The sequence below is a fragment of the Microchirus variegatus genome (genome assembly GCF_963457635.1).
Source record: "Microchirus variegatus genome assembly, chromosome: 5".
Lineage (NCBI taxonomy): Eukaryota > Metazoa > Chordata > Actinopteri > Pleuronectiformes > Soleidae > Microchirus > Microchirus variegatus.
The window spans coordinates 6,402,169-6,426,110 of NC_139806.1; the positions used below are offsets into that span (position 1 = coordinate 6,402,169).

General features: G+C 38.9%; 2 protein-coding genes across 2 annotated transcripts; one reads left to right on the forward strand and one right to left on the reverse strand.

The window, feature by feature from the left end:
• Positions 1 to 5,656: 5,656 nt before the first annotated feature.
• LOC310926727 (sodium- and chloride-dependent GABA transporter 3-like) lies at positions 5,657 to 13,594 on the forward strand (the record flags this gene model as incomplete). Its single annotated transcript, XM_083888914.1, has 14 exons — positions 5,657 to 5,813; positions 5,899 to 6,033; positions 6,733 to 6,870; positions 6,998 to 7,082; positions 7,822 to 7,954; positions 8,039 to 8,173; positions 9,017 to 9,120; positions 9,971 to 10,095; positions 10,178 to 10,290; positions 10,366 to 10,503; positions 11,825 to 11,927; positions 12,577 to 12,677; positions 12,806 to 12,976; positions 13,487 to 13,594. 14 exons carry the CDS (start codon positions 5,657 to 5,659, stop codon positions 13,592 to 13,594), a joined length of 1,746 nt encoding a protein of 581 aa, XP_083745040.1.
• Positions 13,595 to 14,396: 802 nt separating this feature from the next.
• pold3 (polymerase (DNA-directed), delta 3, accessory subunit) lies at positions 14,397 to 21,316 on the reverse strand (the record flags this gene model as incomplete). The annotated part of the gene is made up of 12 exons (XM_083889876.1): positions 21,218 to 21,316; positions 20,663 to 20,718; positions 19,994 to 20,093; positions 19,875 to 19,914; positions 19,652 to 19,784; positions 18,467 to 18,704; positions 18,282 to 18,354; positions 16,965 to 17,145; positions 16,116 to 16,219; positions 15,941 to 16,026; positions 15,754 to 15,835; positions 14,397 to 14,602 (listed from the first exon to the last, which is right to left on the reverse strand). The coding sequence occupies exons 1-12, from the start codon at positions 21,272 to 21,274 to the stop codon at positions 14,397 to 14,399; spliced, it is 1,356 nt and encodes a 451-aa protein (XP_083746002.1). The 5' UTR covers positions 21,275 to 21,316.
• Positions 21,317 to 23,942: the final 2,626 nt, after the last annotated feature.

The window sequence follows — 23,942 nt, forward strand, 5'->3', positions numbered from 1 at the left end:
TCCAGATTGGGGTAAATTTACATGGGACATGTGAGGACCCAGTGAGTTTAATAAATTCCCACCAGGCTGACAGGGAAGTATTTATATTTATGCTTTTAAAGCACTGGTGCCGTTTGATGGTTGTGCCTATAAATGGCAGATCAGAGATTTTAATTTCTTTGCAGAGTGTTTCTTCTATGTCGAGCCACAGGCTGTCCAGTGGGTTGGGTTTAATCCATTTTTGGACATACTGAAGCTTATTAGCTAGAAAGTAATTGTGGAAGTTTGGAAGTTCCAGACCCCCATAGGCTTTGGCTTTTTGGAGGGTTTTTAAGCTAATGCGTGCTGGTTTGTTTTTCCAGAGGAATTTAGTTGTGGCAGAGTCTAGTGATTTAAACCAACTCGGTGAAGGTTGGGTGGGGATCATTGAGAAGACGTAATTGATTTTTGGTAAAATCTTCATTTTTATAGTGGCAACTCTCCCCATAAGTGATATAGGTAGAGAATTCCATCGTAGGAGGTCATCCTCTATTGATTTAAGTAGTGGAGTAAAGTTTAATTGTGTTAGATCTGGCAGCCTGGAGGAAAAATGTATACCCAGATATCTGATGTTTCCTGACTTCAGAGGGCTGGATGGTGATGATTTGACGCTATAATTGATAGGAAGAATAATTGATTTTTCCCAGTTTATTGAGTAATCTGATATGGCTGAAAATGTATTAATAAGTGAAATGGTTTCGGAGAGAGAGCTTTGTGAGTTTTGAAGGAAAAGCAATACATCATCAGCATAGTGGCTTATTTTGTGATGTATTTTTGTTGTTTGAATACCTTTAATGTTTTTGTTTACACGAATTGCAAATTTTTGCATTGTAACAAGAAGGAATTCCCAGTTTACTTTGTCAAATGCTTTTTCTGCATCTAGTGAGACCACTGTTGCTTGTAGTTTATTGATTGTGCAGTAGTCTATAATATTTGCTAGTCTGCGTGTATTAGTAGTTGAATGTCTATCCTTAATAAATCCTGTCTGGTCTGGGTGGATTATGAAGGGGGTGATTTTTTCCAATCTCCTTGCTAGGGCTTTGCAGATGATTTTAAGATCTACGTTTATGAGTGAGATTGGACGATAGCTGGATGGGAGTGAGGGGTCTTTCTCTGGTTTGAGGTGGAGACAGATATGTGCTGTGTTTATGTGTGGGGGGAGAGTGCCACTTTCCTTAATTTTTTTGACCATTTTATAGAATGTTGGTGCTAGTGTAGGCCAAAATGTTTTGTAGAATTCCACTGGGAATCCATCTGGTCCTGGGGCTTTCCTGTTTGGCATATGATGTAGGGCTTCACTTAATTCAGCTATTGTGATATGGGATTCCATTGACTTGACCTGTTCATTATTAAGTTTTTGTAGCTCTATGGAGTAAAAAAATGTGTTTATGTCTGTACTAGATGAGTTATTGTTTTTTGAATATAAGTTTTTATAGAAATCTCTAAAAATGCTATTTATTTCTTCCGGTGCATGGGTTAATTTACTGTCTGGGTCTTTAATGGAATGAATAGTTGTTTTTTCTTTATTTAGTTTAAGTTGGTTTGCTAGGTATCTACTGGATTTATTGCTATGTTCAAAATTTTCCAAGCGTAATCGCTCCAGTTGGAACTGTGTTTTTCTCTCTGTTACTTTGTTTAATTCAAGTTTTATTTTTCTTATATTGTTCAGAAGGTGCTCATCTTTGGATGCAGCATAAGCAGTCTCTAGTGCTTTTATGTTATGTTCTAGTTCTGATTCCTGTCATTTTTCTTCCTTCTTTTTAAATGAGGAGTAGGAGATTATTCTACCCCGCATTACTGCTTTAGCAGCCTCCCAGAGGACACCTGGTGGTGTTCCTGGAAGGTCATTGGTGTCTAGAAATATTGACCACTCTTTTTCGAAGTATTTGATGAAATTTGGATCCTCTAGTAATGATGTATTAAATCTCCAGTTTCTGGTTGGTGGTGTAGTGGTCTTATTAGTTATATTTAGTGAGACTGGTGCATGGTCACTGATAGTGATAGGGTGGATCTGAGTGTCTGTGATGTCTGAGAGAAGTGAGCTGTTAGTCAGAAAGAAGTCAATTCTAGAGTAAGAGTTGTGTACAGGTGAGGAGAAGGTGTATTCTTTGACAGCTGGATGACAAGAGCGCCAAGCATCACAAAGACCATAGTCATTCATGTATTGTTTAAGTGTTTCTGTCGATTGCCACTTCCGTGTTGTTCCTGCCTTACTGAGCCTATCGAATTCTGGGTCGAGTGCCATGTTGAAGTCCCCTCCCATTATGAGTGTCGTGTCTAAGTGAGTGGACAGTGTGGTGAAGAAAGTGTGGAAAAAGGAGGGGTCATCAACATTTGGACCATATATGTTTGAAATACAGAAGTCTGTGTTATTGATTGATAGGTTGAGTATTATAAATCTACCTTCTGGGTCTGTTGTAGTATTTTTATGTGTGAAATGTAGTTTTCTATTGATCATGATTGCTACTCCTCTCTGTCTTGAGTTGTAGTTTGCTGTGTATATGTGGGGAAATTGTGATGAGGTGAACTGGCAATCTGTCTCAGATAAGTGTGTCTCTTGTAGTAAGACAATGTCTGCTTGAAGGAAATTTAAGTGATGAAGAACTTTAAGCCGTTTATGCTTAGAGCCAATTCCGTGCACATTCCAAGTGACAAGCCTGAGGGTATTCATGTTATTAACCTTATCTATTTATGTAGTGTAAACTATGTGTGTTCTCTGTGCGCAAGTGTGTGTGTGTGTGTGTGTGTGTGTGTGTGTGTGTGTGTGTGTGTGTGGGTGTGGGTGTGTGGGTGTGTGTGTGTGTGTGTGTGCGCCTGTCTGACAGTCTATGTGGAAATTATAAACATGTGGATGTGTGTGTGTGTGTGTGTGTACACGCGCTTGTGATGTGTGTGTGTATTATATATGTGTGTGCGTCTATCTGATAGTCTGTGTAAGCATAGCTTTGGCCTGTATGTGGGTGTATGCATGTACGTGTGTTTACGCGCTTGGGGTGTGTGTGTATGTGTGTGTGTTTGTGTGTATGTGTGTAAGAGAGAGAGTGCATGCGTTCGTGCTATTGTATATAGGGGTCTTGTATTGATATGGTCATTAATTACAGGACATATATTGTAAACAATGACATAGAAACTTCTAAAAATACATGAACATAGAAAAACATTTAAACATAAACATGGAAGACATGAACATGAAAAACACATAGGGAGACTTAGGTGACAGACCAACAGAACCAAAACCAACAGGGTATACTTACCGTGGTGTTTATTACAGAGACGTGCAATGATAGTATTATTATGTGAGTTTGGTGACTTAATACGAGGTGGGGAGACTCATTTTTGTAAGGGTTTAACTACAAATTAATCGCTTTGCTTTTTTATAACTTTAATACAGCCAGGGGGTTACCTCTTTGTCCCGGTATAACTGACCGTTGACGTAGAGCTTGTCCACTGCGACCACTGCTCGGGCTCCACCGTCGATAAACTTTCTTCTCACTGGGAACAGCCTCCTGCGTCTCTCCAGGATCTCCTTTGGGAACTGGTCATTGACGCTGAAGTCCGTTCCTCTTTCAGCTTTTCTAATGAGCCAACTCAGCCCCAAGGTCCCAGGCAATTGTGTGGTTTGGATTCTGTGTTGAAAGTCAGATGAAGTATCTACTTTAACTCTTAAGTCTGAAGAATAAAAAAATAAAAAAAACCAGGGTCATGTTTTTTGGAACAACATCAGCCTTAAACTTCAGGAAAAAAAATGGCTAAAATGACAAAAGTCAGAGATATTACTTTTGCACACAATTGCACTTGATGTCATGATTCATATCGTGAATGGATGAGGGCGAGTTTGTGTGTGTTTGGTGCCTTAATACAGTGGATTCTACTTCTAAAACATGAACCTGGACATTCCCCAGGGACTTCACGGTCACATTTTTAGCCTCTCACATTAACTTGATTGTCATGCACTTCAAATGTGTGCTCTGCCAAGAACAATGAAGTGACTACATGCGATCTACCGTTTGTCGTTAGTTTTAGATAACTAACCAAAGTACTTTGGTAAAACCTTGTAAATGTCGAGTTTTTAGTGTGACCTAGCCTTGCACTTGAACAATAACAATACTTTAGCATTACAAATCTCATTGACTGATCTCATTGACCTCTTGCTAATATATAAGACCAGTGTTCAGTGGCACAATTCCAAGTCCAGAGATCATACTTTTATTTTGAAATGTGTGCAGGACTGGTGAACGTGCAGCTTAAAGGCGCCATATGTAAGAATGTGGCCAAAAACGGTTACTACATTCAAATTCAAAATACAGAGGTCTTTTAGGTTTCGTTTTCTGACCAGTGGTTGCTCGGCAGCTGAGACCCTACTGACTGCAATGATTGGTACATGGCGGTAGGTGGCGCCACATGCAAAAAAACATGATTTCAAAACATAAACATGATTTGCAGTCTGCAAAATATTTTGTCTGTACTGTTGTTGTTGGTGAGTTCAGTTTGTTATATGAACATTATTCCTGAGTCTCTGTGACATATTAGGAGGATTTTATGGCCAGTTGCTTTAGATTTATTACATAATGCACCTTTAAATCTGAAGAGTCCTAGTATTTAGTTGAGTACGGAGGAGTATTTAGAACATTTAAACGTATGTTTTATGATTTTCAAAAGGCAAAAACATCTACTAGTGAACCAGGCCAGACTCTGTTATTGCCACGCGTGTCCAACCTTTGAAGATTACTCAATGATTGATGTGACCTCAGTGTATTTACTGACAGTAATTATAGTCTTCTCTGAACACATGCGGACAGGATTAATTCATAAAGAATAGCACACACAGGCTAAAAACAGCTTACAGTGCAATTGACATAACAGAGGGAAAGCGATTTTAAACAGATGAGATTTGAGAGTGGAAATGAATTGATATGTCTTAATTCAGGTAGTAGTGAGTTCTAGCAATTGTCAATAACAAAAGATGGTTTTGGATATTGTTCAGTGAGGAGGGAGGGGTTGGGCTTTACGGAGAGGTAGAGCTGAGTGTCATCCGCTTAGCAGTGGAAGTCGTTATATTTGCGTAAGATTATTGCCAAGGGGAAGGGTGTAAATAATGAAGATGAGGGTCCCCAGGACGTAGCCCTGTGGCACACCTGAAGTAACGGTGGAACACTGAGAGTCGACCAGAATCAGCTGCCATGAGGATGTCGTTGTGGTTTTTTTTTTTTTCAAGAATTTTGGAGACAAAAGGGTAGATAAGAGATAGGATGAAGAAGTTATTGTTTCAGTATTGGGGTTAAAGCAGCAGTTTTGAAGTATGCAGGAACAGTTGAGGATGATGAGGCGGACCAGAGAAGGGGGAAGGCAGCGGTGGGCAGGGGTCCAGCTGATGAGATATATTTCACTTTTTGCGACCTGTGGTGTATCACATTGTTCTTTTTCCTTTTTTGTATTTAACTTTCTACCTCGTGATGATAACGATGATTTGTGGTTTGTCAAAGACTCTGTCTCATACCTGCATATCTGCTCTCACCATCAAACCGGTTTTTGCAAAACGTCAATCAAGATCACACTCGCACTGTCTCTGTCTTTGCACAGCACAGCACAGCACAGCACAGCACAGCAGCGAGCTCCTGCACTAAGCAGGTTCAGTAAGATGAACCGAGAAATCAGGAAACGAGAACATCGGGGACAGGTCGGAGACAGAGGACAGTGGTCCAGCAAAACGGAATACATTCTTGTGGTTGCAGGAAATGTGGTCGGTTTGGGCAACGTGTGGAGATTTCCTTACCTCTGCTACAAGAACGGCGGAGGTGAAAAATATATACACACTGCAAAATGTTTCGAAGAGAGGCGATTGACCTAAATGTGACTCAATATCCACGTGTTTGTGTACAGGAGCCTTCCTGGTGCCGTACTGTCTGTTGGCCGTGGTGGTCGGGGTTCCTCTGTTCCTGCTGGAGACGGCAATGGGTCAGTACACACAGGAAGGATTTCTCACCTGCTGGAAGAAACTGTGTCCACTGGCACAAGGTGAGTTGATGCTTTTTAAAAAAAAAAAACAACTAAAAACTAAACAAAATGACCATAGTTTGGTTTCAAATAAAATGTTTGAAAATGTTAGGGACAGGCAGCCAGCATGCACTCTGAAACTGGGATTTTCCTGATGTGCCTATGTTCAGATTAACCCTAGAACACCATTGCTGGGTGGTTTTCACCGCGGAGTCTGAGCTGCCGAGCAACCACGGGTTGTCAGTTACATCAGAAAACGAAACCTAAAAGACCTCGGTATTTTGAATTTGAATGTAGTAACCGTTTTTGGCCACATTCTTACATATGGCACCTTTAAATGAATCATAAATCCACTCTATACATTGTTAATGTGGTAAACGACTATTCTAGCTGCAAACGTCTGGTTTTTTTTAATGGAACATGTACATAGGTGTATAGAGGCCCTTTGGCTATTGGATGATTAGGAAACCCTCGAAAACCCTTGTGCAATGATTCATTTTGCTGGTTCTTTGACCAAAGCAAATTTTGAAGGGCAAAAATTATTATTTTTGAATAAAAAAAAAATTATTATTTCTAATCTTGTCAATGTCTTGACTATATTTTTCTTTCATTTTGCAACTCTTTTGATGAATAAAAGTGTGACTTTTAATGTAAAACACAACAAAAATTTAGAACCGCTGCCATTGATGTGATTTACGTACTTTCGTTTTGACATTCCAGGCATTGGATACGGATATTTCATGATAAAAATGTACGACTTCAGCTACGTCTTGGTCCAGGTGTGGGCTCTCTTCTACCTGGTGTTCTCGTTCCAGTCTGAACTGCCATGGGCCAACTGTGACAACACCTGGAACACAGGTGGTTCATCCAGAACGTAGATTTTTTTTTACTGCGCATATATTTACTTTACTGTCACGCGTTAACGCTTTGAAAATCACTGTCTAATAATAAAATGCATCGCGTCTTTGTTCTCACACACACACAGCGGATTGTATTGGTCTTTTTCACAATTCATCCAACCTGACAGTGAGTCGGACCAACGCCACCTCTGCTGCAACGGAGTTCTGGGAGTGAGTCTTTAACGTCTGAGTCTTCATTCATGTGGTCCGTTATTTAGATTGCAGGAAAAGTAAATATTTGCCCTTGCCTTAGGTGAGGGGTGTCAAACTCATTTTCACTGAGGGCCACATCAGCATAATAGTTACCCTCAAAGGGCCACATGTAACTGTCTTACAGAATAAATGTAACTAAATGTAACCAAATATAATGTAAAATAAAGGTAATTACTCTAACATATTGCTAAATAACATTATTTATTTATTACTTATTCAATTTCACTCGTCGCATGATTTGTATACAATGATGCACAAGGATGCCGTCACTTTGTGGGGTAACGCAATTGCTGTGTATTGTGGGAAATGTAGTTTATGGTCAACACACGCCTTAAAGCAGCATAAACCTATTTTAACCAATTACCGATTAGACCAATTAATCACTCGCGGGCCACATCTGGCCCCCGGGCCTTGAGTTTGACACATGTGCCTTAGGTGAATATTTACATCCATACATATAAATATACATATACATATATATTTCCACATAACTGAAATGTTTGTTCTTTGTTCTGTGCGTGCGTCACCATTGTGTGCATTGGCATTTGGTTTTGACTAGATTATGAAAAGTACTTCTGCAGTCTGCATTTGTCAAACCAGTTTGAAAACAGTCTTAATAATAATAATAATAATAATAAAAATAATAATAATAATAATAATGCTATGCACTGTTGTTTTAAACCAATGCCCTTGTCAGACGCCGGGTGTTGGCCATGTCTGGAGGTATTGAGGATCTGGGCAGTGTTCGCTGGGAGCTGGCTCTGTGTCTACTGGTCAGCTGGGTCGGCTGCTTTTTCAGTATTTGGAAAGGAGTTCGATCTTCTGGGAAGGTGAGTGGAAAAAATAATGTTTCAGCGTTGTTAAAACATCCCTACAAATAAGTAATGAATTTTTTTTTTTTTTTTTAATTTCAGGTGGCGTACTTTACAGCCACGTTCCCTTATGCGATGCTGTTGGTCCTCCTCATCAGAGGCCTCACTCTGCCTGGAGCCTGGGATGGGATTTATTTTTACCTCTATCCAGATTTGGAGAAGCTGGCTGACCTGGAGGTGACGGAGTTGACACAAACCTTCCAATTGTTTTGGTTCGTGTGGTTTGGGAAATGCAGCACGTGGTGTCTTATTTATATTTGACACGATTTTTGTAAGCATTTGTTTGGAGTATCAGGGCCAGAATGGAATTACAATGCCCTTTATATGAGGGGTAAACCCTGCAATAATGAATCGCCTTATCTTCTTATTGTTAAAAAATTTGATTTATCAATACATTTTTATTGGATAGGATTAGAATTGTAAAAATAAATAAATAAAAATGATAAAAACGTAATATGCTTTTCATAAAGAAAGGGGAAGAAATTGATTCCTATAGCTACCCTTTTTTTTTAGGAAACCCCCTTAAAGGGTTTTTCAGTTATTTACAGTATTTTATTGTTCTATATATTTATATTGTTTTATAAGGTGGGTTCTTTACAGTGTAATGTATTTTTTTTTTACTATGTTTATATAGTTTTTTAAAAGCTATTTACAGTATTTTATTGTTCTTTACATTTATATTTTCACATACTTTTTAATTACAAGGTTTTTCCATGTTATTTCGAAAAAAAAAAATACTTTTTGAACTCGTACATTTTTGTCGGTGTCAGATTATTTATAACATAATGGTGATGAACACTGGTTGGAAGAAAGGGGCCCCCTGGGAATTTTTGCTTAGGGCCCCTACAGACTCTAGAATCGCCTCTGCAGATCGGCTCCGACTGTGTTCATTCTTGGGTCAAACCACAGCAGTTTCTCTGTAAAATAAAAAGAGACACACGGACACAACAGCACCAAAAAGTATGACCTCGTAAACAGAGATATTTCCTCAGGTATTTATGTGAGTTTCTGTCATTACAGGTCTGGTTAGAGGCTGGCTCGCAAATATTTTTCTCCTACAGCCTGGCGATTGGCACACTGAACGTTTTAGGCAGCTACTGTGAGTACAACAACAACTGTTATAAGTAAGTGGAAGTTTTCTTACCACACACACACACACACACACACACACACACACACACACACACACATATATATACTGTATATTTATAGCTTTATCCTGAACAAAAGCGTACAAAACTAGAGAAAACACTCAGAGAGTGTGCATTCCGTACGTTAACGTGAAATTCGGAATTGTGTCCGACTAAAAACACGACTGACGTTGGACGAACAAACCCAGATAATCTCCAGACTCCAGCCGATACTTATACTTTAGACCAGGGGTTCTCAAAGTTTTGATACCTGAGGGCCAATTTAGGAACCCAACATTGGACTGAGGGCCGCCAAAGGGAAAAAAACAGAAAGAAATCCCATTTGTAATAATTTTAATGAACAGATTGCAGTTCTACAGTTTAACATTAAGTAATTTAAGCATTAATATCATAACGCTTTATAATTTACTGGGTAATTACCCAGTATTTTGGCCATTGTTCTTACCTTCTAATTACAGGTTAATACCAAGTAACACATTTCTGTTACCATATATTTACTGGGTAAATAGCTAGTAATTGGGGACTGTAGCTACCTGCTTATTACCAGCTTATAACCCAATAATACACTAAAATTCACCATATAGAAACCAGGTAAATACCCAGTATTTTTGTTTACACTTATTGGTCTGTATCCAGTAATGTCCAATAAACATTTAATAAGCTTAACTGTAATTCATTGCGGGCCGCCAGAAATGTTTCTGCGGGCCGCCATTGGCCCCCGGGCCGCACTTTGAGAACCAATGCTTTAGACTGATGTGAACGATGTGAAAATCGAAAAAAAATAAAAAACCCTCTCGCCCGTGTGTGTGACGTTGACCTCCAGGGACTGCTTTTGGCTGTGTCTGCTGAACAGCGGCACCAGTTTCGTCGCCGGATTCGTCGTCTTCTCCGTTCTCGGGTTCATGGCTCAGAAACAGGGTGTGAGCGTGAGAAATGTGACCGAGTCAGGTACAAGTCATGTAACCCCTTTTGGTAAAAGCACCTGTTTTTAAAAAAAAGAGAGCATCGATTGATCTCTTTTTATTGGCAGGTCCCGGTCTGGCCTTCATCGCTTACCCTCAAGCGACAGCGATGATGCCTCTGCCGCAGCTCTGGACCGCCTGTTTCTTCCTGATGCTCGTCCTTCTGACGGTCGACACACATGTGAGAGCGTCGAATCACAACTAAACCGTCCTCATAGAACATCTCAGCTCATTTCATTCCTGCTTTTCCTTCCAGTTTGTGACGGTCGAGAGCGTCATCACCTCCGTGAGCGACTTGTTTCCGAAGGTGTTTCACGCGCCGGGACGGCACGAGGTCCTCGTCCTCGTCGTCTGTGCCTCGTTTTTCCTCCTCCATCTGACCTTGGTCACTGAGGTACTGGAAAACACTGACAATTGTTGTGGAAATTCTCAGGAGAAAGACCCAGAGCATAGTGAGCCTCAATGTTTATACCTGAGGAACATCCCTTTCAGATCTCTTTGTCTGGGAAGGGGTCTGCTCCTCCAGGTCGTCTTTTCAGACCTCTTTGTCTACTGCAGCTATAGCAGTCGACTCCCCTGCAGGAGGTTGTATTTAGATGCAAGTTGAGTCTAGACATACTAATTGGAATACACAAAATGACCTGCATCTTGTGTTAGGGGCGTCGGGCATTATTTACCATTACAATTTAACCCTTTTTACTATATTAAACATATATACAGTGGCGATAACAATGTGCAGTTTACAGCGTCTTATATGATATTTGATAGAAATGAATTTCAACAACTACTGTATACAAATACACCTGAGCAAAAAGTAACCAATGTTTTAAATTTAGCTCACTAGATATTTTTAAAAAGAAGACTCCAGCCTAGCCAACTAGGTCCCTTTTATTCCACCCTGTTTATTTGCATTTTAAAGTTAAAAACAGGGTTTTAGCTTCTTGACTCCAGCCTTTTCCTATTTGAATCCACCTTGTGTTGCATTTTACTGTTATATTTCACATCTTTTGTTTTATTTCAGTAAGTAAAATCAGTAAAAATAGGATTTTTTTTACTTTTTTACTTTACTCATTCCACCCTGTGTTGCGTTTTATTGCTGTATTTGCTTTTTAATTTCTATTTTCCTTTCATTGTGAAGCACTTTGAGCTGCAATCAGTGCATTAAAAGGCTATAATTATTCTTTTTACTTTCACATACACAAAAACAGAGATTAAACATTTTTTTTAAAACATTCATTCTGACACTGAAAACTTGAAGAAATATATTATAACAGTGTCTAAAAACCATAAAAACATCAATAATGTATTACATTTACAAACGCTGAAAAAAAGATAGAGGTTTTGTGAAATGTGTAAAGGTTGATTTGCAAAAAAAGTACCTGATTGTTTTTGAAATTGGATTACATTTGTTTGATTTAACTTAGCTTACTATCACGTACACACACACAAAACAGAGATTAAACAGCTTTCAAAGCTTGAAATTGCAAAATTATTCATTCTGACACTGTAAATCTGAAGAACAGTGTCTAAAAACCAGTAAAAAAAACCCATAAAGTTTATAAAATGTCTATTTCCATTGTTGTTACGGCATGTCATCCTGCAAAAGTCTTTAATCAGTCTATGTATGCCACTGAAAAATAGATAATACATCAAATAATGTAGATAAAGAGGCAATTTACTGACAAATTTACCGATTACGTGTGTGTCTTTTCCAGGGAGGTATTTATGTCTTCCAGCTGATTGACTATTATGGCTGTACCAGAGCCTGTCTGGACTTCATGGCTGTGTGTCATTGTGTGGCCATAGCCTGGATCTTTGGTGAGTTAAACAAAAATACTAAGAACTGGAGACTGTGCTAACATCATTGCACAAGGGTTTTCTAATCATCCAATAGTCTTCTAACGCGATTATCAAACACAATGTACCATTAGAACACTGGAAATGGGCCTCTATACACCTATGTACATATTCCATTAAAAACCACGTTAACGTTTGCATAGTCGTTTACCACATTAACAATGTATAGAGTGGATTTCTGATTCATTTAAAGGTGCCATATGTAAGATTGTGGCCAAAAACGGTTACTACATTCAAATTCAAAATACAGAGTTTCGTTTTCTGGCGTAACTGGCAACCCGTGGGTTGCTCGGCAGCTGAGACTCTACTGACTGCAATGATTGGTAGACGGTGGTAGGTGGCGCCACATGCCAAAAACGTGATTTCAAAACATAAACATGATTTGCAGTCTGCAAAATATTTTTTTTAATGCAAATATTTTGTCTGTACTGTTGTTGTTGGTGAGTTCAGTTTGTTATATGAACATTATTCCTGAGTCTCTGTGACATATTAGGAGGATTTTATGGCCAGTTGATTTAGATTTATTACATAATGCACCTTTAAAGTTATATTCATTGGAAAACATTTGATTTTCCTTGTGTATGTTTAAAACACCTGACGTTTTCATCAGGCAGCGACCGCCTTTGTAACATCATCAAGGACATGACGGGACAGACGCCGTTCATTCTGTTTAAAGTGTGCTGGAAATACGTCGTCCCTCTGCTGTGCCTGGTGAGACAACGAGACGCACAAAAAAAAGCTTCCTTCCTTCCCTGCCTCAACTGTTTCACATGCTTTTTTTTCCCCAAAATGCCGCATCATCGCTTTCACTCTCGCTTCCTCCTCCTCCTCTTCGGCAGGTTTCCTTCTTCGCGTACCTGGTCGATTACAAACACCTGAAGATCAACGATCACTACGTCTACCCCGCCTGGGCGTACGCTCTGGGCTGGACCATGACTCTGTCCTCCATCCTCATGGTGCCGCTGTGGGCAGGTGGACAGATGTGTGTGACAAAGGGAACCTTTGTGCAGGTGAGCGTCCTAAATCTGTCCACAAATATACACTACCCTTCGAAAGTTTGGGCTCACTTAGAAATGTCCTTATTTTTGAAGGAAAAGCACTTTTTTTCCAATGAATATAACATTAAATGAATCATAAATACACTCTATACATTGTTAATGTGGTAAACGACTATTCTAGCTGCAAACGTCTGGTTTTTAATGGAATATGTACATAGGTGTATAGAGGCCCATTTCCAGTGTTCTAATGGTACATTGTGTTTGCTGATCGCGTTTAAAAGGCTATTGGATGATTAGAAAACCCTTGTGCAATGATGTTAGCACAGCTGAAAACAGTTTTGCTGGTTCTAAAAATCATTATTTCTAATCTTGTCAATGTCTTGACTATATTTTCTATACATTTTGCAACTCTTTTGATGAATAAAAGTGTAACTTTTAAGGGAAAACACGCACAAATTGTATAGGTGAGCCCAAACTTTTGAACGGTGGTGAAATTTTTTTTTTTTTTCTTTCCCGTTACAGCGTCTGTCCGTCCTTTGTCGTCCCGTCAAACCTCGTCAGACAGAAAATGGGAAGGCGGACAAGGAGGAGGTGACGGTTGAACTGCGGTCACCTGAAGTGACGACTTAACACGACCACGCAAACATGAACACACGTTTAGCTCAAATGCTGCTGGATCACGAGGAAATTTATCATCCGTAATCTGCCGTCTGATACTGTGTTTTAGACCGAGTGAGGTTTGAAACGTGTGGATCGTCCACATTTTCACGTTTGTTTTAATGGAATTGACTCATGTCAAAGTAAGTCTGGATGTTACGGCAGCACATCACTGTCACACCAGCAAAAACAATAATAATAATTATAATAAAAATAATAAAACACATCAGTATCACATTAGCGCGTTAAAGTTTATTGTATGAATGTGATTGGTTTGGTTTAAACATGATTCTTTCACGTTAGAATATGATTTTTTTTTTTTTTTTTTAAGTGATACATTTCACATTATAACATCAAAACAGGGTTTCCACCAAATTTAAGGACTTTCCAGGACCAATTCCCTCAAATTCAAGAACCCCATGTCTATTTACACACAACTTAACAACTACACATAACATGAGGTTTATTATATAAACGCTTCCACGTGATATTTTTTTACTTTTGCTGGAGTGGCATTAACGCTCTGCCGTAGCACGCATGACACGTATGACTAAAAATACAACATGAAACATAAAAAGATGTAACATTGAATATAATCACAGTATTGCATTTCTTACACAAAGGCACAAATACTTTTTTACTACAAAATTTATTGATGATCAATGTTTTTAGAGTGTTTCCAGGTATTAAAATGTTTGCCATCATGAGCTCGTCTGTTTCAGTTAAGAAAGTCGGTCGTGTCCCGTCAGTCAAAGCCGTCCGCCGCCGCGCTCCATCATTTCTTCTGGAAAAATCCCATAATTGACGCTTGCTTCGTTCCTTTATTTGCATTTGCCGACGTCTTCTTCTGACTTTTCTTCTCGTCCTCTTTGCGACTCGCCGCCGATTTTGCCGGGAAGGGATTCTTGGGAGGTTGTTTGACAGGAGCGACATCTTCTTCTGCCTCGGAGTACGACTCGCTCTCGTAGCCTTTCTCTGTCACTGTGGGTGGAAATAAGGAAAACTATTTAGAAAAAAATAAAAATATATATATGTATATATAAACTATACACTGTGTGTATATACAGTATATACATACACACACATATATACATAAATATATATACACATATATACATGAACATATATGTATATACACATATATATACACGTGTGTATATGTAGATATATACACATATATTCATATATATGCACATATATATACACCCATACACATATATATGCACATATATATACACCTATACACATATATATGCACATATATATACACCCATACACATATATATGCACGTATATATACGCATACACATATATAGATGACCATATACGTATCTACATGCATATATGTATACATGCATATATGTATATACGTATATACATGCATATATGTATATACGTATATACATGCATATATGTATATATGTATAAACATGCATATATGTATATATGTATAAACATGCATATATGCATATATGTATATATGTATAAACATGCATATATGTATATACGTATATACATGCATATATGTATATACGTATATACATACATGCATATATGTATATACGTATATACATACATGCATATATGTATATACGTATATACATACATGCATATATGTATATACGTATATACGTATATACATGCATATATGTATATACGTATATACATGCATATATGTATATACGTATATACATGCATATATGTATATACGTATATATGCATATATGTATATACGTATATACATGCATATATGTATATACGTATATGCATGCATATACGTATATACATATATGCATGTATATACGTATATACATATATGCATGTTTATACATATATACATATATGCATATATACATGAACATATATGTATATACACGTGTGTATATGTAGATATATACACATATACATATATGCACATATACACATATATATACACACATAAACATATATATGCACATATATAAACACACATACACATATATACACAAATATTTACATATATGCACATATATACACACACATACACATATATATATTCTAAAAGATGGCATCATCAAAATTAAAAGCCTAACCCTGTTTTCCACATTTTGACCAAAGTCACAAAAGTTTCCAGTTGGGTCTAATTTTCATACCAATGCAGCCTTCGTCGTCCAAAAAGGTGCGAGATTTCATGACTCGTCTCCTTTTCCTTGTCTTCATCGCAGGGAGACTCGACTGCAAAAAAAAAAAAAAAAAAAAGAAGTAACGAATGTTCACTCAGCGGAATTAACTTTTAATAATACATGAAAAAAAAGGGAAGAAGAATATGGAAACACATACATGTGCATGTGAAACAGGCTCGATGGCTTTCTTAGGCTGAGGTGAAGATTCTTTAACTTCCATCTGCTGTGGAGAATCTGGAATGACTGCACACGTGGAAAAAAACGTTACAGAAACACATCGACGACCAAGTCCTCCATTACAGGCTTCAAAGACGTCAAAGTGAAGCACTCACCGTCTTCATCGCTGCTGTCTGGGTCTGGTTTCTTAATCCTTCGCCTCTTTTTCTTCTCCATTTTCTCCTCCTCGCTGTCAGAGTCTTCAAATCGCTTGCTTTTGCTTTAACAAATCAATGAACATCATTCAAGTATTTATTTTGCCTGCAGTGAACAGAGTTCCTCCTTAAACACACTTTTATGACACTTTAGTGAAACTAAAATAGATATATATACACTACCGTTCAAAAGTTTGGGCTCACTTAGAAATGTCCTTATTTTTGAAGGAAAAACACCTTTTGTCACTGAATATAACATTAAAAGAATCATAAATACACTCTATACATTGTAAATGTGCTAAACGATTATGTTAGCTGTAAACGTCTGGTTTTGAATGGAATATGTACATAGGTGTATAGAGGCCCATTTCCAGTGTTCTAATGGTACATTGTGTTTGCTAATTGCGTTAGAAGGCTATTGGATGATTAGAAAACCCTTGTGCAATGATGTTAGCACAGCTGAAAAGTTTTGCTGGTTCTAAAAATCATTATTTCTAATCTTGTCAATGTCTTGACTATATTTTCTATTCACTTTGCAACTCTTTTGATGAATAAATGTGTGACATTCAATAGAAAAAAAATAAAAAAATGTTTAGGTGACCCCAAACTTTTGAGCGGTAGTGTATAAAAAAAGAAGCCAGAATTCTGACTTTAATCTCAGATTTCTGCACCTTTTTTATTTTCTTTGTTTGCCTCATCTTCTTCTATACATAATTAAACACACAAGTCACCACAAAACTGTTGATTTTGGAAGGATCACTTTGAACCAAATTATACTAATAAATATTATCAAATTAAACACACACACACCTCCTGGAATCTTTCTTGGAGTTTGTTGTTGATTCTCCTGCAGCAGCAGCTTGTTGTCGTTTCTCTTCAGGCGCTGAACTGGGACGTTGCTGCGCTGCTGCTGCTGCTGCTGCTGCTGCTGCGCTCGACGACTGAGCTGCTGCGGTTTCTTCTTCCTCCTTCACACTTTTGACGGGTTTTTCTGCAGATTAATTTTGAAACTCTGAATGCAAACAGTCAACCCGACCACATGGTTACCACTACAGCTGAAACAACTAATCGATTACTATATTAATCGTCAACTATTTTGATAATTGATTAATCGGTTTGAAGCTTTTTTCCATGATTAAAACAAGATTTCTGATTGCTTTAGCTCCTCAAATGTGAATATTTTCTTCATTTCTTTGCTCCCCATAACAAAGAAATCATAAAAACTGAATCATTTTGGTTTGTGGACAAAACAAGACATTGGAAAACATCGTCATTTCCCTGTTTGACAAAAACATTTTCTGACATTATATGGACCAAACGATTCATAGATTACGAAAACAATCGTCAGTTGCAGCTCCAGTTACCACCTACTATTACTGTCTTCCTAATTACATCAAATATTTTAGCACCAAGCTCAACACAAAGCAGAAAATGTAACTTCAGGACCTATTTTTGCACATTTTTAACCCGTGTCTGGTTCATAGACTGTATACAAATATGGGATGTCGTCATCCGCGTTCCTCCTGAAGCCAAATAGGAAGTGAAAATATAACAAAATGGCTGCCAGGGGGGGCGAAAATAACTCTGGACTTTGATTGTTAGTCTGTGAGAAAATTAGCTTCTACATTTCACTTGATTTAATTTGAGTTTGTGGTCTTAGTAAACAAGGGCCTTTCTGCAAGGAGTTTGCATGTTCCCGTGTGTGCGTGGGTTTTCTACGGGTTCTCCAGCTTCCTCCCAAAGTCCAAAAACATGCGATATGGGGATTAGGTGAAATGGTCACTCTAAATTGACCGTAGGTGTGAGTGTGTGAGTGAATGGTTGTTTGTCTCTATATGTGGCCCTGTGATGGACTGGCAAACTGTCCAGGGTGAACCCCGCCTATCGCCCAATGTCAGCTGAGATAGGCACAGCGACCCCCGCGACCCTCTGGTGCAGGATAAAGGGGTAGATAATGGATGGATGGATGGTCTTAGTAAATTTTGTCAATTATGTTCCCATTTTTGAGGAAAACAGACAGATATGCACAGCAAATACGAGTGTGACTGACAGCTGGTGTCGTCCAATAGGAGCCTGGTTTTCAGGAAACGTTCATATCTGCAGATTTGGGATTGGAATATTACTCACTCGCTTTTTGAGTCCCAAAGAAGTTTGTCACTGGACTGACTTTTACAGCTGGTTTGCTCTTGGGGGCATCGACCTAAAAACATATTTCAAACCACAATGTCAGGTAGAGGAAGAGGACGCAATGCAACAAAACGCCTGTAAAACACCAGACTGAACAAAGAAACACGACATTTGAAGAGTCGTACCACAGGTGCATCTGCTTCTTCTTTCTGTTTTGACTTGACCTCTCTGCTGCTGCTGCTGTTCGCAAACATTCCCATGATGCTTTTTTGCTGCTTGGCGGCTGGTTTGGAGGCGAGAGGAGCCTCCCCGTTCACGCTGGGTTTCTTCACTGCAGGCTCCGGTGTGGGAACCCGTTGTCTCGCGTGCTGCGGCTCCACAGAAGACACCGGCACCGCGCTGGCGCAGCGGATCGCACTGTATCTGCGGAAGAAAACGTTAAAGTAACAGTAAATCATATATTTTTGTCTCCCCTGGTTAGATATGCAAAATATCAATTAAAGGAGGAGTTTTTGACATCACATTTGACACATTTGAAAATAAAATACAATTAAAGCTGCAAGCAGCGTTGTGCGGGACCTCGCATCCGCCAGCGCCACCGCCAAGCCGGGTAAGCTACCAGCAGGACGGCCAAGAAACCGCATGGTTTGATATAGGATGTGTGTGGGTTTTCGCAAAACTGTGGGAGGAGTTACGTGCCAAAGTTTTGGTTGGAAGAATTCAATTCAATTCAATTCAATACAGAGATATTCCCCCGCTACAATTTGACACGTTTTTCATCTTCCTTCCTAGGATAAACGCCCTCAGACTAGCAAGTTCAGCCACAAAAACGCCAAGATATACGGCAAATCCAAGATGGCCGACTTTCTGTTGAGTTGAGGTCATGGTGTCAAGAGGATTTTTTGTTCGTTATGGGTCGGACAATGTTCTCAACGAATTTCGCGAAATTCTGCGCAACTAAATTTCTGCCCGCTCCATAGGCGTTTGACCTGTGAGGGCGCTACAGAGCCATTTTGCATTGGATTTCCGTACGTTTCATTATTTTATCGAATTTTACGGCAGTTCTGGTTTGCGTGGCAATTTATGCACGTTTTCACGCACGTTTAGTGGGTCGAATTTGAGATTCCCTAGGGCTATAAATAATAATAATAATAAGATTTCCTTGAATGAATAGTGCGCGAGGCCCCTAATTAAACATGAAAAACAACGCAAAACTCTGTGCATACCAGCTAACTTTACTGTGAAAGAGGTAACAGTAAAAACACAAGCATTATAGCAATCAAGTCTTTTCAACAAGGCTTTTATAATGAAATATTAGCAGGACAAGCATTTGTTGTTGCTATCGTCTCCTCTTAATGTACAGAACATACCTGCTGCAGTTTTTAAGATTGTCTCTCACAGCATCGTAGTCGACAGCGTATAGAGGACTGCTGTCTTTCAGTAAAGCTTTCTGGACACTGTAGACGTGTTCGCTGACGATTAAACTCATCTTAGCTTTGAAATCTGCAGAGTAAAACAAAACCAAACGTATTTGTTTCGTAGAAAAACAACAACAACAACGAGTACATTCTCTGGGAGACATTTGTTACCGACCCTCCAGTTGATCTTCTCTGACAACCGACACCTTGTGGCTCTGAAAAACAAAACAAAAAAACCCTCAGTAAATGGAATTCAAACAGACGTTTTATATAACGGTGACAAACGCGACTCACCGTTTGCCCATTGTCCACAAACTTCCCCGACACGAGGTAAGTGGCATGAAGCCGACCTGAGCTTTCCTTCCTCTTGTGATCCAGGTAGTGGAAAAGCATCCTGAAGATGAGACACACACACACACACACACAAACCAAATCATCTGTGACATTTAACCGGACTCCAACACACACACGTCTGAGACACGAGCAGTCTCACAATCAAATAATTCATTTAGCAAATGCCAAATCTTTGGTGGTCCTAGCTTTTTAATCCAATGATGATCCATGATTATCTGGTCAATTAATAGTTTTTTCCAATCATTAAAACAAGCCAAATCTGATTTTTCAGTGTCTTGAATGTGAATACATTCCAGTTTCTTTGCTCCACATGACAAATAAATCATTCAAACTGAATAAGTTTGGTGTGTACATCATCATTTCCAGATTAACAGCGATTAACACTTTTATTTTTTAACATTTTAAGGCATTTTACTCGATTAATCGAGACAGTAACCACAGATGAATCAATTATGAAAGTAATCGTTAGCTGCAGCCCGAATTGTGTTTACCATTTTAAAAAGGCCACTTTAAAACAAACTCAAATCTTAGATATTAGATTATTAGTAGTGCACAGGGAGGACAAATGCATGTTGTGTTGCTCGTCTTTTAATTAGAAGGGACACTCACTGTTTTGCAGTGTTGACATGGACTCCAAGTGTTAGACTCAGCCATTTGTAAGTGACCTGGTGAACAGAAAAACACACTGTTTACACCTGGTTTAACACAGAAAAAGGAGCCAAAGAGATAAAAACGGCACATTATTAGCGACAAATTGACGTTTGAATCTGCCTCATCTGACATTAACTGTCGTGTTTTCGTTCGCTACTATTCCCCGAGTGAGATTTAGACCTTAAATACTGTCCGTCATTTAATAGAACCCATACATCAAAGTAACAACCGTTGGCGGCTAACTGCAATGACAAGCGTTAACCCGAACATAAAAACCGACATTTTTACGACACAAGTAACCATATTATTAAGACAATTCGTACGCCGAAGTGGAGAAAAGACCACAGAGGATGATATGACGTTGTAAATTACACCCCACTGATACACACATTGGGAATGACATGCAAGCAAACATAAAATGCACAGTTTTGTCAACGGAGTTCAACGGCTAGCACATCGAACGTGGCTAGCTTGGTTCTCCTAACGTAACGTACGACACAAGACGCGACTTACTATTTTATCGTGGTCGTTCACGTATTCGTCAATATTATCCAAGTAAAGCTCGTCCATTGTGTCTAATAATAATCCAGGAACGGGAGACACTTATTGAATGTATTCAACTGCGCGGGAACGCAGTTTATTTACTTCCTGTTAAATGTCACATGTCTGCGTCCGTTTCCTGTGAGGCTGGAGGGCGACAGCGACATCTACAGGCCATCACAGGCAACAACAGGCAACTCTTTATTGTTTTAAAAACTGAAATTCTCTTGCAGTTATTCATGTATTTATTTGTTAAATCTGTACAAAAAATCTAAACTCTAAAATTTACTTGATTATGACTTGAGCAAATATATTTATTATACAAATTATATTTTATATTACAAGTATGTATGTATATTATATATACAAATATATTTAATTACTCATGATTGTGTTAATGTCTGTAACTTTTAATGAGTTTTTGCTCACATTTTGAATCATATCAGAGAATATATCTCAGATTACAGAGGGATTAATGTATTCATGGACGTGATGACTTTTATTACAACAAAAGATATTCACTAAAATAAGTGGCTCTGCAGCCTTGTCAGCAGTTATAAACGAAGAACAGGATGTTCCTGTGCAGGCTGCAGGGAGGAGACGAGCAACAGTTCACTGCAAGGCAATAAAGATGATGAATTCTAATGAGCCGTTGTTTCACAAAAGGACAAAACCTGAAATATGAACGCGCCTTGGTGACCTCATCACCGAGCGTAGGTGTTTCCAAACAAATCGCAGGGGTCGACGCGAGGGCAACTTCACACGAGGCCTGTTATCACCATCCATCTGCAGCAGGTGAAGCTCATTACGGCTGGAAATGAGACGAGTGGAGTCGCACATACGTCACTTATTAGGATGAACGCGACGACGACGATGCAGAAGACGGACAGCAGCTGTTTCGTTCCTGAGGTTCTCGCCTCCATCTCTACCTCGAGCAAAGCTCGCCTGAACACAGGAGAAGAAGAAAAAGAAGAAAACATAGCTAATACAGTCTCTCATATTAATTGTATTTGCAAAAGCAATCAATAATTTAAAGTTTCCACAATAAACAACAGGTGAATTAGTCAGACCTAATAGGTATACGTATGATTTGCATTCCACACCAAACTCCGTAGAGAAAATCTGCATTTTAAGCTCACAGTGAGGTTTCCCTTAGTTACATCCAAACATCAAAGTCGCTAAATAGTATAATATGATAATATCTTAATCTGCATATTTGAATTGTCCGATGGAGGCAGCGGTGGATCAACAACGTGCTGTGTGCTGTGATGTAAAATCAGCGATTTTCTAACATTGTCAACATCTATCTATAAAGCAAGTTGTGTCTGTGACGGGCACATCTCGCTGACCGCCAGTCAGATCGACCTAAGATTTTGGATATGGGTTGAGCATGGCCCAATGGTGTGCATCCTTGATTTTCACGTTTTTCGGAGTAATTTAAATTTTTTGCCGATTTATCATGCTACGCCAGCACGCTACACCAGGCATCGCGTCTGATGGCTATTTTGCGGTTTACCTGTTTCCAAAGGTAAGCTAGCGAGGCTACGATTAGCATTAGCATAGGGCTAACATAATACAAACACTGTGCAACCTCATTAGGCACAACCCAATTTCTTTACATTTTCGATTAGCATTAGCATAGCTAGCTGTCTTGTGGGGGTCAGTGCTATGCTCCCACAGCCCTATGTTCCCACATTCCTAAGATTTGTCTAATTTCTAAGATTTTTCTCATAATGAAACGCTATGGTCTCACATTTCTTAAATTGAGTGTTCATCCTTGATTTTCACGTTTTTCGGAGTAATTTTAATGTTTGCCGATTTATCATGCTACGCGAGCACGCTACACCAGGCGGCGTGTCTGACGGCTATTTTGCGGTTTACCTGTTTCCAAAGGTAAGCTAGCGAGGCTATGATTAGCATTAGCATAGGGCTAACATAATACAAACACTGTGCAACCTAATTAGGCACAACCCAATTTTTTTTAAATTTTCGATTAGCATTAGCGTAGCTAGCTGTCTTGTGGGGGTCAGTGCTATGTTCCCACAGCCTTATGTTCCCACATTTCTAAGATTTCTCTAATTTCTAAGATTTTTCTCACAATGAAACCCTATGGTCTCACATTTCTTAAATTGAGTGTGCATCCTTGATTTTCACGTTATTTTTGAGTCATTTTAATTTACGCCGATTTATCATGCTACGCGAGCAACGCTACACCAGGCAGTGCGTCTGACGGCTATTTTGCGGTTAACCGGTTTCCAAAGGTAAGCTAGTGAGGCTAGGATTAGCATTAGCATAATACAAACACTGTGCAACCTCGTTAGGCACATCGCAATTTTTTTACATTTTCGATTAGCATTAGCGTAGCTAGCTGTCTTGTGGGGGTCAGTGCTATGTTCCCACAGCCTTATGTTCCCACATTTCTAAGATTTGTCTAATTTCTAAGATTTTTCTAAATGAAACCCTATGGTCTCACATTTCTTAAACTGAGTGTCAGCGCAGTCTTGGAGCGAAGTCATGAGTACATTTCACTGCTTGTTGTACAGGTATAACATTATAGAAAGTTAACTGTTTCCAAATTGCACTAACATGGGGTTTAAAATTGGGTATGAGGGTTTGTCACTCCACGCAAACCCCATGCTAGAGTAGCGGTTTTGAGTTCAAGAGAGTTTGACAACGTGACAACCTCTGATGGAAGTGT